This window comes from Miniopterus schreibersii (assembly GCF_964146895.1).
Source record: "Miniopterus schreibersii genome assembly, chromosome: 3".
Classification (NCBI taxonomy): domain Eukaryota; kingdom Metazoa; phylum Chordata; class Mammalia; order Chiroptera; family Miniopteridae; genus Miniopterus; species Miniopterus schreibersii.
Window position 1 is genome coordinate 64,489,162 of NC_138103.1, and position 16,974 is coordinate 64,506,135.

Sequence of the window (16,974 nt, forward strand, 5' to 3'; positions counted from 1 at the left end):
TGCATAGTAGAAAATTACAAAATACAGGCTAGCAAAACGAAGAAAAAAATGAAACATCATGTTCCCATCACTCAGAAATCACTATTACAGTATCTTGATGCATTTTCTTTCAGATCTTTTTTCTACATAAGTATACATATATTCCCATGCATGTATGTCTATATATGTGTGTGTGTGTGTAGTAGTTTCTTGCTACTTACAATGCCATCACTTTTTTTTTTTTTTGATTTATGTTTATTGTTGTAAGTATTACAGATGTCCCCTCTTTTTCCCCTCGTTGACCCCCTGCACCCTAATCCTGCCCCCTCCCCAGGCTTTCATGGCACTATTGTCTGTGTCCGTGGGTTATGCATATATGCATGTAAGTTCTTTGGTTAATCTCTTCCTTCCACCCTTCCTTCTGATATACATCAGTCTGTTGCATGCTTCCATGTCTCTGGGTCTATTTTGTTTGTCAGTTTATTTTGCTCATTAGATTCCACATGTAAGTGAGATCATGTGATATTTGCCTTTCTCTACTGGCTTATTTCACTTAGAAAAATGAAACTGTACATATATATTTAAAATCAAGATAGAAATCATACTGTATGTAGTAATTTTAACCTGATTATATTCTAGTCAATCCTCTTCACCTTTCTATTTCAATAACATTTCATCTCATTTAATACCAGCTTATCTTAAATTATCTTTTATACGTGGTTCGTCTAAACCTACACCTACTGCATTTCCTCTGCTTCTTATCTCATTTAAACCTCTCAGGTCTTGCAGGAGGTTCGTCTGTATTTATCTGGTTGATTCCTTTACAGAGTGCTGTTTAATTTTTTCTTTTATAACTTGTATTTCCTATTAACTGGAAGTTATATCTAAAGGCTTGATGGATTCAAGTTGAACATTTTATTAAAATGTTTCCAATTAAAAATATTCCTATGAATTATTATCTTCAAATTGCAAGAACTTTGAAAATGAGGAATTTCACATGAATTACTTTTTCTCATGCTTGAGAATTTGGAGCATAGAGCTTTGTATATATATATGTTAGTAATTAGCAGAAGTTTTTATCGCAACTAGTAATTTAGTTTTTGAATCATCATTAACTAACCATGCATAGTAATAAAAAATGTTGTCAATATGCTTATATTTTAATGTGCCTTTGCTTGGCCAGATGGCTGTTAAGTAGCGGTTACTTGCCACCTAAAACTCTACTTTATATTTGACTTATTATTAATTTACCTTTGTCTTGGAAGTTGCTTTGTTGTTACAAATACTGATCAAAAATGTTCTTGAATGGTGAAACAAATAGGGATAGATGGTACTTTTTGTCCCAATATGCTTTGGTTCCCTGCTTATTTGATTGTGTCCCAGGTAAGCTGGTTAACTTTTTGTCCCAATGTGCTTTGGTTCCCTGCTTATTTGATACTAAATGTATATAAAGGCTGACTTCTGAAGGGTCATGAGTAGGTTCTTTGTCTTCACCTTATTCTCAGCTTTTACAAGAGACTTTAAAAATTCGTTTTAGGAAACAGCTGTGTGCTGCAATATTTTAAAAAATGACTCTCAGTGATTTGTAAATTAAGTCAGTCATTAATTGAGGTTTTGTTTTACAAGATTTTAAATTCAGGAGAGTTTGTTCTATAATTAAACTGTTTTTGTGGATCACAAATGAAGAAATAAGATATCTTTAAACTCCTCAAATTCCCAGGTAATGCCTGAAAAGCTATAAATCAGTCTTATTAAAAAAAAAAAGTACAACAAAAATGCCAAACAACAGTAAATATAGGACCCTGTAAACTGTATTAAAAAAAAATTTATTAGTTTTTAGAAGAAATACTTTTTACTTCAAGTCCCTTCAGGTGCTGTGTACTCTTTAGGCATATGTAAAACTCCTGTCATAACATTCTGGCTATAGACCAGCCAGAAGTAAAGTTGTATTAATTTATCTTCTGAGCCAAAGACAAGATGATATAACTTCTGTAGCTCTGTTTCTGCAGTTGTCACATGTTAAAGTGGATACTTTCAGTAAATGGGAAGTCTGGACTTCTGATCTCTGCATCTCAATGTACAGGGAAATCAGAGTACTCATTTTTTACAACAGAGAAATTCTAATCACCCTTATAATGGCTTTGAACCAAAGACTATTTTTAATGTTCTGCATTTTGAAAATGAAGATAATTTAAAATGCTATTTTAGAGGAATTGTTTTAATGATAAATGTACTGATTAAAAAAAATATTTCAGCCTACTTGTTACTGTTATCCTGAAGTGTCTGGCTTCATTTGGAAAGGCATGCTGACAATTAAAAAAAAAAATCCCCAGTCTCATAACCAGCAGCAGCAGCAGCAGCAATACTAGGAAGACTGTGGGATTTAGAGTATTGTGTCAAGCTTTGCTGTGTACTGGCTGTCAGATCTTGGGTTGTTCATTTAACATCTATTTTCTTTTTTGAAGATGTATTAGTTTTCTTATTTGAGGCTGCCATAACAAATTACCACAAACTAGGTGGATTAAAACAACAAAAATTTATTCTCTCACATTTCAGGAGGCTAGAAGTCCAAAATCTGGATGCTAGTAGAGTTGGTTCCTTCTAGAAGCTGTAAGGGAAAAACTCCCTTTTAATAGCTTCTAGTGGTTGCCAATAATTCTTGGCATTCTGTGAATGGCTTATCACCCCATGTCTGCCTCCATCGTCAAATTGCCTTCTTTATGTCTCTGTGTGTCCTTTTCTGTATCTAATAAAGGACAGTTTCATTGGATTTAGGACACACCCTAATTCAATATGATCTTATTCTGACATTACATTAATAACATCTGCAAAGGCCTTATTTCCAAATGAGGTCACATTCTTGGGTATACATGAATTCTTTGGGGCGAGGGGCACTAATTACCTGCTACAAAGGGTAACAACATAGTCATCTTATTTCATAGGAATTTTGTAGGAGTTAAATAATATGTGAGAATGTTCTTTGAAACTGTAGGGTGCTCCAGTGTTCATAGTTCTGATTGTTTCCATGCTTTATCTTTTAGGTGGTTATGGCAGTTGCTCAGCTGTATTGGCACATATCACCAAAATCTGAAGCTGGCATTATTTCTAAATCACTAGTGCGTTTACTCCGTAGCAATAGGTAGGACATGGTTTTATATATGTTTTCTTTTGTATTCCTCCAAAAGGAATGTTTGAACAAATGTAATGTGTCTTTCAGGCATTTAATACATAGCTCTATTTGTATTTATCAAAAAAAATTTCATACTGAAGGAGGTTATTATAAAATATTTTATATAATTAATCTCAAAGTTTATGATAAATATTGAAGTTTTTTAACCTAAAGCCCAAATAGCCCACAGGAATTAAAAATATATTTTGGCATATAGTACATGCTGCCACCAGTAGCCTAATATTTGTGTTTGCTATTTCTAGGTATGACAGTAATATTGTTTGGGAGTTCTAATAAATCTGGAATCACTGAAAAACTAGACTAATGTACTATCACACTGATGTACTCAGTGTAATTATATGTGATTTTGTGCAAAGCAGTAAATATGGTAAATTATGTAGTTTTTGACAGAATTGCTGCTTCCTGTAAACTTGCAATATCTGATTACTGTAGTTTGCTCTGTTTTTTATTGAACTTTTATTTATGTATTTTAGTTTAGTTGGCATACAATATTATGTTGGTTTCAGGTGTATAATATATTGATTCAACAATAATAATACCTTACATTGTGATCACACTGTCTAGTTATCTGTTACCATTAGTTTGCTCTATTTAAAAAGAGCTGTATTCTTACTAGCTACTTATTTTAAAGAAATACCTACTCTTTTTATTTCCTATAGATAGGTAGATAGATAAAGAGCAAGCATACTTTTCTCTTTAATTTTTCCTCACAGTAATTCAGCGGTTCAGATCAACTGTTTAGAAAACTTTTATTGAGTTTCTTTGACATGTACTTTCAAAGTCTAAGATCAGTTTTTCTGTCCTTTTTGTTCTCTCTCTGTGTGTATAATAGTACATTGTTTTAGCTATTTAGCTTACCCTGGATATTTTGCAATATTTAGTTATTTTAAATTATTATTTTTTGTATTGAATACTTCTAGTAGAGTTGGGGGGGGTGGAAAGATACATACTTATTTTTGTCCTTAACTTGAACTTAGTGCCACTTTAGCCCTTGACTGGCTTTTGCCATTCTTTAGTAAGATACTATTTCCTTTGGGTTTTTGTGTTTTCCTGTTTTTATACATAGTCATTCTTTTCTCTTTTATCAGTTCAATAATTTTCCTTTTTAGAGCTAATAAAAAATTATCAGAAACACCAGGGATACATCTTTCATATGAAGCCTTATACTAGATTCAGTTCTACCTTCATTTCTCAGATATTTGGACATAAAAATAACGTGACTTTTTTAATCTATCTTTCACTCTGGGCAGAATTGAGTGACACAATGAGCCTTCTGATTAAGAGTTTATGTGAAATCTACAGTCATGTTTGTTTTGTCAGTCCTAAGAATACTTCCCTTGCTTGTGTTCAGTGCAGCTACAGTATTGGCTTTACATCTTAGGAATACAGTATTATAAAATTGGTTTTAACTCTTACGATGAATCAAATCTAATTAATAGTTTGTAGGGAAATGTACTTTAAAATAAGGCATAAATGTCTAAAATTTCCTTATGTTTTCAGTATTATATTTGGAGTTCTGTTTAATATGAAACTTATCAGTAATTCATTTTCTTTAATGTACTTAAAGATATTTATTTCATTGGAAAATATACCTAGTGAAAATTCTCCGTTAATTTCTAGGGAGGTGCAGTATATTGTCCTACAGAATATAGCAACTATGTCAATTCAAAGAAAGGTATGTACATTGTGAATACATAATTCAAGAGAAAAATGAATGCATTAGTACCATTAAATGTTTTTATATATTTATTTTTGTCATTTAGGGTATGTTTGAACCTTATCTAAAGAGTTTCTATGTTAGGTCAACTGATCCAACCATGATCAAGACACTGAAGGTAAGCATGTTCTTATATTTCAGATACTCTAATATGTATTCTTTGATGATTCTGTTATAGCTTCTAGCATCTGTAAAATGGAGGTCTGCTTTTAAAAAACACAGATGCATTTAGGGATTTTCTTTATATTTTCTAAACAACATTATTATATACTAGTTATTTTACTGTGCTACACTCTAATGATACAAAGTGAAATCATGCTACCCACACCCTGAATAACTCACAGTGTACTGAAGGAGACAGATGTGTAAATAGATAATTTTAGCAGTATGTGTTTTAAATTATATTATAAAGATTTTAATTGAGTGCTGTGAAAAAGATAAAGGTGTGGGGTTAATTCTCTGGAAAATTTAGAAAGGACTTGTGAAGAAGATGATGTTTGAGTGGATCTTAAAAGAATAATGTATTTTTGAGAATTTTTTGTTGTTGGGAGGTTGTAGAGTTATAAGCAGGAGATAGGCACAGTTTATACGAACACAAGGGATTATAAGAGTGTTGTGTTCAGGGAATGATAACTATAGTATAGAGTGTAGTTTGGATATAGCACTACATAGATTAAAATAATGTGATATTAAGACAGAAAAATAAGCAAGATAGAACGAAAACCTGGAAATAGATCCATGAATGTGAAAATATACTGGGTAATGGAGACATTGCAAATCAATGGGGAAAGGGTGGACTATAAATATGGGAATAATTGGTTATTCACATGGAAACTGAGTTAGTCATAAGAAAATCTAAGACATACCTAAATTGAGGGATAATTTACAAAAGAATTGGTTTGTTACTATCAAAAGTATCACGGTGGTAAAAGTCAAAAGAAAGACTAAGAAATTTAGACTGAAGGAAACTAAAGAGACAACTAAATACAGTGTGTGATATTGAGCTAGATCTTTTTATTATACATTATTGAGATAAGTGGTGAAACTTAAATGAGGAATGATGATTATATAGATATGATGTATCAGTGTGAATTTCTTTATCTTCTTGGTTGTATTGTGGTCTTTAGGACAATGTCCTTGTTTGTGGGAAATATGCATAGAAGTACTTTGGGATGATGCGGTATCAGATTGGCAACCTGGTCTCAAATGGTTCAGATAAAAAATTGTTTGTTTTTTACTTCTCTATATGTTGAAATTGTTTTTTAAAATTGTACAGAAAATTTAAATGTTCTCATCAAAATAAAAAATATTATGTTCTCATCATAATCTCGGAGAAAATATACTAGTACATATATCTGAAAAATGACTAGTACCCAGAATATATAAAGAACTCCTACAATCTGTGCCTTTTAATTGGAATATTTAGGTCATTTACTTTTAATGTAATTATTTATATGAATGTGTTTATGTCTATATCTTATGTGTTTTCTGTTTGTCCCATTTGTTCTCTGTTCCTTTTTTTCCTTTTTCATGCTTTCCTTCAGATTAATTGAATATTTTTATGAGTAAAAACAAATTTCTTTTAGTGAGTCTATTGGAAATGGGCTTTTAATTGCATATTTCTTGTAACTCTAAATCCAGAAGAATTAAAATGTCTAAGAATTTGGGATGGTAGGATGAAGGAAAGACATTAAGATAATTAATTGGTATCGGGAAAATAGAGGTATCACATGGAGAGTAGTTGTTTTCTAATAAAAGAAAAAAAAGTCAAACTACCTTAAATTGTTTAGGTTAATTAAATATAAATTGTAAAGTTGGGACAAACAATTGAGGAAGATACAGGATTCTTTTTTTTGTAATTACTTTTTAAACACTCTGTAAATATCTATTTTCTATATGTAGATGTAGGGAGACAAAATTCACCTCAAGGGTATAATGCTTCACAGCATTTGTGACTGTGACTTTTTTTAGAAACAGCAGTTATCTTTCTATTAAATGCCTAGCCTTTATTAAATTCATCTTTTTTTGTTGTTTGTTTCAAAATGTTTACTTTCTCTTTTTTCTACCATAGCTTGAAATTTTGACAAACCTGGCAAATGAAGCCAACATATCAACTCTTCTTCGAGAATTTCAGGTTTGTGTACAGTGCTAATTATAAAATAACCTCTGAAACATCTGTTCAGTTTAAAGTTAAATATACATCTTTCTGAACTTTGAAATATGTAATTGTATAAATAAAACAGTGATTTGGGATAGGATTGAAAACTAACACATTTATAAATTTTCAAGAATAAACATTCACTACAAATTTAAAATTTAAGGGAAATGGAACAGTAGTTCCTAGGTTGGTTTATAACTCTCTTTGTTTGAAATTAAGTTATGGTAAGGATCCCATCTCAGTGCTGTCATCTTCAGTAGTCCTTCTTATACCAAGCACTACTTATCTGATTGTCTTTATTTGATTTGAGCACATGCATAGCTAAAAATACATATATGGTTTAAAATTGCCCTTTTGTGATATTTCTGTTGTTGGTTTTGTTTTGTTTTATTATTTTAACCATATATGCTGATGGATGAGATGCCTTCCAGCTATATACACCCCCAAAATATTCAAAAATTACTTCATGGACATTATGCTCTTTCTGATGGAAGAATCAGCTCTGAAGACTTAGTGGGGGAGCACAGTAATAGGAAACCTCATATAAATATTATGAGTTTTACATTTCATCAGATTTCTTAACATGATGCACATTAATCACAGAGTTTTTGTCAACTTCCAACTTTTATAGAATTAATTTTTTTTGTTGCCATAATCTTTTTATATGCCCATATTAAATTTAATATGGGTTAAATTTCTTTTTAGCTATATTGATAATGCATTTGCTTTTATTTTTTTAATCTTTTAATTTTTTTTTTAATCCTCACCAAGGATATGTTTTTGAGAGAGAGGAAGTGGCGGGGGAGAGAAAGAAACATCCATTGGTTGCCTCCCCTATGCCCCTGCAACCGAGGTATGTGCCCTGACTGAGATTTGAACCCGAAACCTTTTTGGTGTATGGGATGATGCTCCAACGAACTGAGTTACCTGGCCAGGGCAACATTGTATTTTATTTTAATGATGTGATCTTATGCTTTTAATAGGAGTAATAGAATATTATAATATGTCTATGATTTAAAATTTCATAACTGGATTACTAGACTTTCATGCTGTATTCTTTTCCTAGAAAGATTCCTTGTAAAATTAGGATGTCTTGGATATCCACTCATGTTATATTTACATGCTAGAAAATATAGTATCAAAAGTTCTGATCCAGTAATCTATAGCTATAGAAAATTGCTTGGATTTGATTTTGACCTCATTTGTTTTTAAGTTTTTTAAGTTTTTGTCTTTGTGTTTGCAATTTCCCCCTTTTCTGTTTTTATATATAATCTGTTTGAGTGTACTTTTGCTGTTTATTTTCTGCTATGTCAAGTTTACTGGGGTTGTAGGGAGTGAGTCGCAGATAATTTTATGGTGTTGTTCATTGTGTAGAGGTGACAGACATATTGGACCTGTTTCAGAATATTGGTGATACAATATCAGAAGGTTAATAAGGTCCATTGTTTAGTCAAGCTTTTTAATACATTATCTCCTCATGTATTCATTTTTATCACTTTTTATGTTTTCCTTATTTCTGTTTTTGTTATGTTTGTAGATATGTTTACTTACAATTTTTTGAGTAGAGAATTTTTAAAAAGACTCTTATTTTTAGTTGAGGAAATTAGGTAATCAGCTGGGTAACAGTTTTTAAATACAATTGATCTTTCCTAAGTGGAACTAAGAGAGCTTAATTTATTTCTTCAACATTTAATCTTGTTCTTGCTACCACTTTCACTAAATTTCTAGATATTTTGAGTTTTTTAGCAAGTTTTTAGATATTCTTAGATTTTTCTCCTCCATTTGTCATTTATGCACTATTTAAATGTATTATTCTATTTTGCATTTTAGATAACCATAGTGTTTAATCTACAGCATGCACTTCTCATTTGAGGTTGGGAATCATTCTTTAAAAGTTTCAGTTAAAAATTGAATTTTAAATTTTATTACATATTATATATAAATATGCATGTTAAAAATATATTCATTTCTGTAAAGAATAAAAGCGGAGTTTTAAATTAGGAAAGTTTAACAAAAGTGAAATCCTTTAGGGCTATCATAAGTTTTGAAAAGATCTTTTAACTTCCTGTTGTTAAATAATTTTATTATTTATTTTTAAGTTTGTATAAGTATATAGTTTACAGTGTATTTTTAAAAAATTATTTTAAAGAAAATCTAAAAGTGTGGTATTTTTTTAATTGTAAATTGAGTATTTAAAGTCTTTATTGAAATGCTGCTTGCTGTAGCTATTGTGGTTTTATTACCATTCAGATACCATTTTAAAAGTAAAATGTTAGTAGCATATTGATTTTTTTCTTCCTCTTCTCCCAATTTTTAGATTTAGTGTCTCTGAAAAAGCAACCCTTTTTTTCATAGATTCTGAGATGCTGCTGGTTAAATGAACTGAAACTTCCAAAGAGAGAGTTCTCATCATATCTTTCAATCTTGCACTTGAACTAATTGCTATCTTTGGGTGACTGCTCCCCCCGCTCTCTGTTTTGGAGTCACAAGCCTCTGTGGCCACAAAGGAATGAACCTGGCTTGAAAATGTGCCTCTTTTATAGGCACATTCTTTAAGTAAAAAAGAAACTAAATTAAGCTAAATCATCAGATCTCCTATTGTACCTATAGATGAGATTATATATGCTAGAATTTTTATATTGACAAAACTTAATATAATAGGCATTTTTTTGTTTACTTGACAGTACCAATATATAAACTAATGGAAATATTTTTTAGACCTATGTGAAAAGCCAGGATAAACAATTTGCAGCAGCCACTATTCAAACTATAGGCAGATGTGCAACAAACATCTTAGAAGTCACTGACACATGTCTCAATGGCCTGGTGTGTCTGCTGTCCAACAAAGATGGTAAGTTGACAGTTTCATTTTATTTTTCAACTAATTTATCATTTGAATATTCTTGATACAATTTGCAAATTGTAACATTTTTTAACATTACATTTTTTCATGTATGTCATCATGTTCATGATGAGTAGCATATTGTCTTTGGAACACACACACAGTTTTTTTTGTTTTGTTTTAGTAAATTGGGTAATTAACTTACAAACAATATCTGTCTTGCCTAAACAGAACTAAGAACGTATACTTTGTTTTATTTCCTCAAAATTTAATCACCTTCCATTGTACCCTGTCTCAAAGGTTCTGTTTTGCTTTTCAGTGGCATGTTAAGTCATGTATAATATTGGTTCACCTGCAGAGGGTGCTAAAAGCAGGCAAATGACTCTGTTCCATGGAGAAGTTGCTAGATCAAAAATGTATGTTGAATGTGTTACTGTCAAAGTTTTTTCCAGAAACCCACCTAATAATTTTACATTCAAGATTAACTAGATTTAGAACTCATCAATTTGGAACAGCTTAAGCTCAACAATATCTAAACACTTTGTAAAACTGGATAGGTAAAATATATAATCTAGATTTATACTGTTCTGTGGTGAAATGTCAGTTATTTCTATGGTATGGCTTTAGAATAAATGAGGCCATTTGGAGAAAGAAAAATTGGTCAACTGTCACCTTTAAAATAATTTAGAGGACTTTTATTATAATTGCATATTTGATTAAAATGAGATTCTTTTTAAGAAAAGCATACTTTTTAATGTAAAATCATTGAAATTATTTGTGGGATTTTAAATTATGTCATATCTAGACACAGGCATAAACGACATAGCAGGATTACGTCTAAACATAACAAAATTGATTATTTTATTTGAAAAATAACTTTTCACTACAATAACCTTTTTATCCCTAATTATCTTTTTCCCCCACATGTAGATTTCTTTAGAAAGCTGGAACATTGTTACAAATACTTCTGATGAAAAAATAATTGAAACAAAATTTATCCCCAAATAAGAGTGTTTTTTATTGTGAACATAAAATTATAACGTTTTACCTATAGACTCAAGATGTTATGATGGATAGAACATTTTTCTATATGTAGTATTAAAACTCTAAATAATTGTGGCAACATAAATTATCAGAGATACAGATTTTTTTAAAAATTTGACTGTAGAAGGTGATTAGAGGATATAGGATGCTAACTATGCATTTTATCTATTTCTACTCTTAATATCTGTTTGGTCTATTTCTACATCACATCTTAAAATGGGAGTTAAAAACATGTTTTTATTTTTTCACATCTTTAACAATGATTTTCTATTTGATAAAATACGACATACTCCTTGGAAAATATTTAAAATTACAGATTTGAAACCATGGTTCACCATGGTAATTATTCTTTTAAAATTTAATTGCATGCAAAAAGCACCACAAAGCAGTCAGAACACTAATTTGTTCTCTTAAATACAAAATATATTCAAGGTTTTTCAATTTTGTATTTTGATGCTTTTTTCTCCTATGAAATTTTCAAGCTGTGGATTTGAAAGCATTTTTTTCTACTTTAGCTTATGGACATTAATTTCTCAAAAAATATTTTTGTTGACTTTGATTTAAAAGGTGAATATTCTACCCTGTATCACTGTTAAAGGAAGAATAGATTATTTTATAATTAGATAATGGGAAATTAATATAATTTATAATCACTCTTAAAATTAGGAGGATTTTATCACTTAAACATTGCTATTTTAATGTTTAGGTTTCTCTTTTTGGTCAACCAAAACTCTATATGCCGTGCATTTTTTTTTCTAGAGTTTTTATATTAAGAAACTTAAATTGTACTGCCCAGTTCTGGTTGCATAATCATTATTAGCCCGTAATACCTGATTCTTTAACTCTTTATCATATGTGATATACTTTCGTAGTTTGGAAATCTGGTTCAGTAAAAATAAGCAGTAAAATAAATAAGGATGTTTATATTAAATCATTAAAGAGAGTAGTAATATTTTTTACTTTAAAATAGCCAGTGCTGACAACAGAGCCCCTTTCTATTTCTATTAAAACATCTGCTTTTAGAAATAATTGCTATGATGGAGGCCTCAGTTTCTTTAAAATCTGTAAGATCTTTTGAGGCTCTAAGGATTTGTGATTCTTTGATTTTATATTAGTATGAATACCTCATCATCTCTTTGGATTATTTATTTAAAACCTCAGGGACAACATTTAGACTTTATTGTTTTTACATGTATTTAATATATTCTTATTAGACCTGTAGTTTTTTGGTTTTTCTTTTTTTAATGTTAACTTATCCCTTCTTGGCATAGAGAGGATTTTTCTAGGCACCCTTGAAACTTTCCCTGAAATAGTCCAATATCACTACCTAAGATTAATTTGATAAACGAATTTTTAAAATATCTGTAAAAGAAATCTGCATTTCCGTTGGCTTAAGATAATTTAATTCTCTAAGGTAATTACTTTAGGTAACATATTAGCCAAATTCGCTCTCTGAATAATGTTCTCACCGTATACTGGTAAGAGGATTATTTTTGTTTTGTGTGAGTTTTACATAGTTCAGTAAGCATTAATAATCATTTAAGTATTTAATAAATGTTGAATAGGTGGATAAGATATTCATTCAGCCTATAAAATTTTGATTCCCACCTTTATGGAGCTCACAGTCTAATGAAGGGAGACAGCAATTTAAAACAAGTATGTTACAGTCTTTTTATATATTCACCACTTCAGTTGCCAGATTCTCCTTACATACAGAACTGAACAACCTATATTTGAATGGTAATGTTACTTGAATATACGGTGGCACCTCGGTTTTCGAATGTGATCCGTTCCGGGAGACCTTTCAAGTTCTGAAACGTTCGAAAACCAAGGGATCAGCAGCCTTCAGCTGGGCCTCAGGATCTTGCCCTCAGCAAGAAGCCGCGTGGCATGTTCGGCTTCCGAGGCCTGTTCGAAAACCGAAGCATTTCTGGGTTTATGGTGTTCATAACCTGAAATGTTTGTCAGCGGAGATGTTCGAAAACCGAGGTACCACTATATTACTCAGTCTCTCTGTGCTTCAGATTCCTCATTTGTAAAATGAGAATAATAGTAGACTCTACTAATCTTGAGAACATTATGCTGAGTGAAATAAACTAGTCACAGAAGGACAAATATAAATTAAAATAGTCAAATTTATAGAATCACAGAGTGCAAAGATAATTGCCAGAGGCTGGGGAAAAGGGAAATGAGGAGTTAACTCATCAGCTGGCATAAAGTTTCAGTTAAACTAGATGAATAACTCTGGAGATCTCCTGTACAACATTGTACCTGAAGTCAACAATAATGTATTGTACCCTTAAAATTTTGCTAAGAGGGTAGATCTCATGTTAACTGTTATTACTATAATAAAATTAAAAAATTTAAAATAGTAGGCGGTACTTCTCTAGTGAGACCCATTAAGTTCTATAGAGGGCAAAGGAGAAGCTAAAAAAGGTCAAAAACATAGGATCATTTTGTGCTTCTGGTTGAGTACCACCATGGTGCTGATGGCTTTGAAAACCAGGAGGTAGCATAAAGGAAAAGTAGGGTGGAATTACCTGTAGGGAATGAGAAGGCACCTGGGGTAGGTAGAATAATGCTGTCCCGCCACACCTTCAAAGATGTTCTGGTCTTAATGCCTGGAACCTGTGAATATGTTACCTTACATGGCAAAAGGGACTTTGCAGATGTGATTAAGATTTTTAGCATGGGGAGATTATTTGGGTGGAACCAGTGTAATCCAAAGGGTTCTTCTAAGGGAAAGAGGGAAGTCAAGAAAGTCAGATGTCAGAAGCAGAGGTTGGAGTGATGGCACTGCTGGAAGAGGGACTTGAGCCCAGACATGCCAGCAACCTTTAGAAGTTGGAAAAGGCAACAGATTTTCCCGTAGAACCTCTATAGAGAACTTAATCTAGTCAACAGCTTGATTTTAGCCCATAAAACTCATGTTAACGTCTGGCTCCAGAATTGTAAGTTTGTGTGTTGTGTTAAGACACTAAGTTTCTGGTAATCTGTAATAACAATGAAGAACTAATACAGTACCAAAGAAGAACTAATGCCAAACATATATTTCAACTACAGCCAATCCTGCCTCTACATGTGGATAATTACAATTATTCAACTTTTTTTTTCTTATTTAGGCTAGTTTTACAGTAATATATTTTAAAATTAAAAATTTTTATATTATGGACTCTTTACAATCACATTTAGATCATATTTTACTTTGTGTAGTAATTACTTAACATAACTATTTAATGTTTTCTACCAGAGTGTTAAGTTAGATGAGGGCAGGGTCTCATTCAACCATAAAAAAAAAAAAATGAAATTTTACCATTTGCGACAACATAGGTGGATCTAGAGGGCATTATGCCAGGTGAAGTAAGTCAGACATAGAAAGACAAATACTGTGAAATCTATAAAAACCCCCAAAATAAATGAACAAATAAAACAGAAACAAACTCATAGATACAGAGAGCAAACTGAGGGTCACCAGATGGGAAAGGGGTTGGAGGATGAGTGAAAAAGGTGAAAGGAGTTAAGAAATACAAATTGGGGTTATAAAAATAGTCACGGGGATGTAAAGTACAACATAAGGAATATTGTAATAACAATGTATGATGTCAGATGGGTACTAGACTTACTGGAGTGATCACTTTGTAAGGTATATAAATGTCTAATCACAATGTTCTATACCTGAAACCAGTATAATATTGTATGTCAACTCTAATTGAAAAATAAAATGATAAGGTACCTACCATATGTTAATTGAGAGAAGAAAAAGCAATATATAATTTTGTAAGCTAAAACATTATATAAATAATAATTTGTAATTCCCATTTAAAAAGAAGTATTTAGTTTGGAATATGTATGTTTAATAATGATTAGAATGGTAAAAATTTTGCTTATATTCTTAAAGGGAGCTGGATAAGAAAATATATTCAAATAAAAAGAGTAATAGAATGCAAATCATAGTATGTCCAGTATAATATTAAAATAAATCTTTTTAGTGTATGCCAGGGAAATCTCTAATATCCATGAGCCCTTATTAATAATAAATGCCTAAATGACAAGCAAAGGCAATGTTGATTTATTTCTTTGGCATCGGTCCCATTTATAATCATTTATCTAAGATTCAGCCTGTAAGGTCAGGTGCTCTGGCTAGTTATATTACATTTCTCTACTGGTGCCACCACAAACATAACTGGGACCAGTGCTTAGCCACTTCAGCATAATAACTCAACCTCAGAATCCCAATTTGAGGATATGCTTCCTAGAGCCATTCCTAGTACAAATTACTGTGTTAGTTAAGGCCCTGGCAAGAAACAGATTGACACACTTGAATGGGACAGTTGAAGAGAATTTAACAAAGGAGTATTTATAAGGCATGAGTAGAATTAAGGGAAACCAACAAGGTATGGTGTAGCACTCCGGGACTAACAGGCTAGGAAGGGTGGGAAGCCAAATCTAGACTGAAAGGGAAGGAGTGTGAAGATGGGAGCAGTTTCCAGACCCTGCAGGAGAGAGCCAGTCATCGGAACTCAGACCTTCAGTAGAGGCATGCATGCACTGTAGGGAGGCTTTGCAGAGGAGATTCAGGGTAGTGAATATGCTCCCCTGCCCCTTGATGATCTGCTGGTGCTCCCTGATGGCTAAAGCCAGGGGCAAGGAAGTCTGGTTGATGCAGTCCATAGAGGCCAGCCGCTAAGGGCATAGAGTTAGCCACAAAAGGCAAAGTGGATTCATAGAGCCAATGGAGTCCCTCCAGCTCACAGCCCCACTCCTGCCTCTGAAGCCCATGCTATTTTTTTTAGTAATACCTTTCTTACTACTGATCCTTACTACTCACTTTTCTGGACATATCAGTTAAGGAATTGTATTTTTTTTTTTAGTTTACTGTTTTCTTTAGAGTTGGAAAAATGTTATTTAGATTGTAGGTATTTGATTACCACTATATAATTAGTAGGAATCAAAGAACAGTATTTGAGAGCTGTGGTTAAAAGCCAAAGACACTTGAACATTATGATGATGACATAATCTAACTTCTCTTTGTTTCTGATTTAAAGAAGCAGAGATAAGAAAGTGATATCCTAAGCCAGGAAATAGTAACAGATGTTAGAAATTAAAGTATACTCTTCTATTTAAGATGGATGATCACCGAAAAAGTTTGAAGTACATTCATGGTTGTAGTTTTCACTTAGTCATTTAAGACATATAGAATGTTTTGCTAATTTAAACTTACATTTTACCAAGCATAATGCATTTGAATTGAATTACACATATTTAATATGAGTAATCTCTTTTTCAGAAATAGTTGTTGCTGAAAGTGTGGTTGTTATTAAGAAATTACTGCAAATGCAACCTGCACAACATGGTGAAATTATCAAACATATGGCCAAACTTTTGGACAGTATCACTGTGAGTACCAGTTCAGAGATCTTTGCTGAACCAACTGAATTTCACTCAGTAAATTATAGTTTTGTTAAATGAATGGGGATTTTCTTTTGCTATAAAAGATTTTATAGGGATAACTGGCAAAAATCTCAGTCAAATCTGTAGATTAGATAATAGTATTGGTTCATGGTTTAATTTCCTGATTTTTAAATAATTTTACTGTGGTTATGTAAGAACATTCCTTTTATTAGGAAATTCACACTGAAGTATTTTGGGGTAAATGGGCATGTCTGCAATTTTTATCGATTCAGAAAAAAACAATTTATTCGTATACATAGAAAGCTAGAGCAAATGTAGTAAAATGTTAACATTTGGGGACTCTGGGTGAAGGGTATTCAGAAGTTCTTTTTACTCTTCTTACCAATTTTTTATAAATCTGAAATTAGGTTTAAAAATTAAATTAAAAAATAAATATTAATCTTGGCTCTGTCACTTACCAGCTCCATGTCCTTACATTGAAATCTCTGTGCTTCACTTTTCCCATCTGTATAATGGTGATAATAGAAAACCTATATTGTTGTATTTCATTAGTTAATGTATGTAAAGCTCTTAGAACATTGCCTGGTACATAGTAGGACTGTGTGCTAGCTGTTACGATCTGTGTCTTATTT

General features: G+C 31.7%; 1 protein-coding gene across 1 annotated transcript in view; it reads left to right on the forward strand.

The window, feature by feature from the left end:
• Positions 1-16,974, forward strand: part of AP3B1 (adaptor related protein complex 3 subunit beta 1) — a 185,870-nt gene that overhangs the window by 67,845 nt on the left and 101,051 nt on the right. The window contains exons 9-14 of the mRNA XM_081131585.1: positions 3,021-3,118; positions 4,790-4,844; positions 4,933-5,004; positions 6,958-7,020; positions 9,763-9,895; positions 16,218-16,327. Coding sequence (XP_080987711.1) covers positions 3,021-3,118; positions 4,790-4,844; positions 4,933-5,004; positions 6,958-7,020; positions 9,763-9,895; positions 16,218-16,327 — 531 coding nt within the window. The remainder of the gene's footprint in view (positions 1-3,020; positions 3,119-4,789; positions 4,845-4,932; positions 5,005-6,957; positions 7,021-9,762; positions 9,896-16,217; positions 16,328-16,974) is intronic.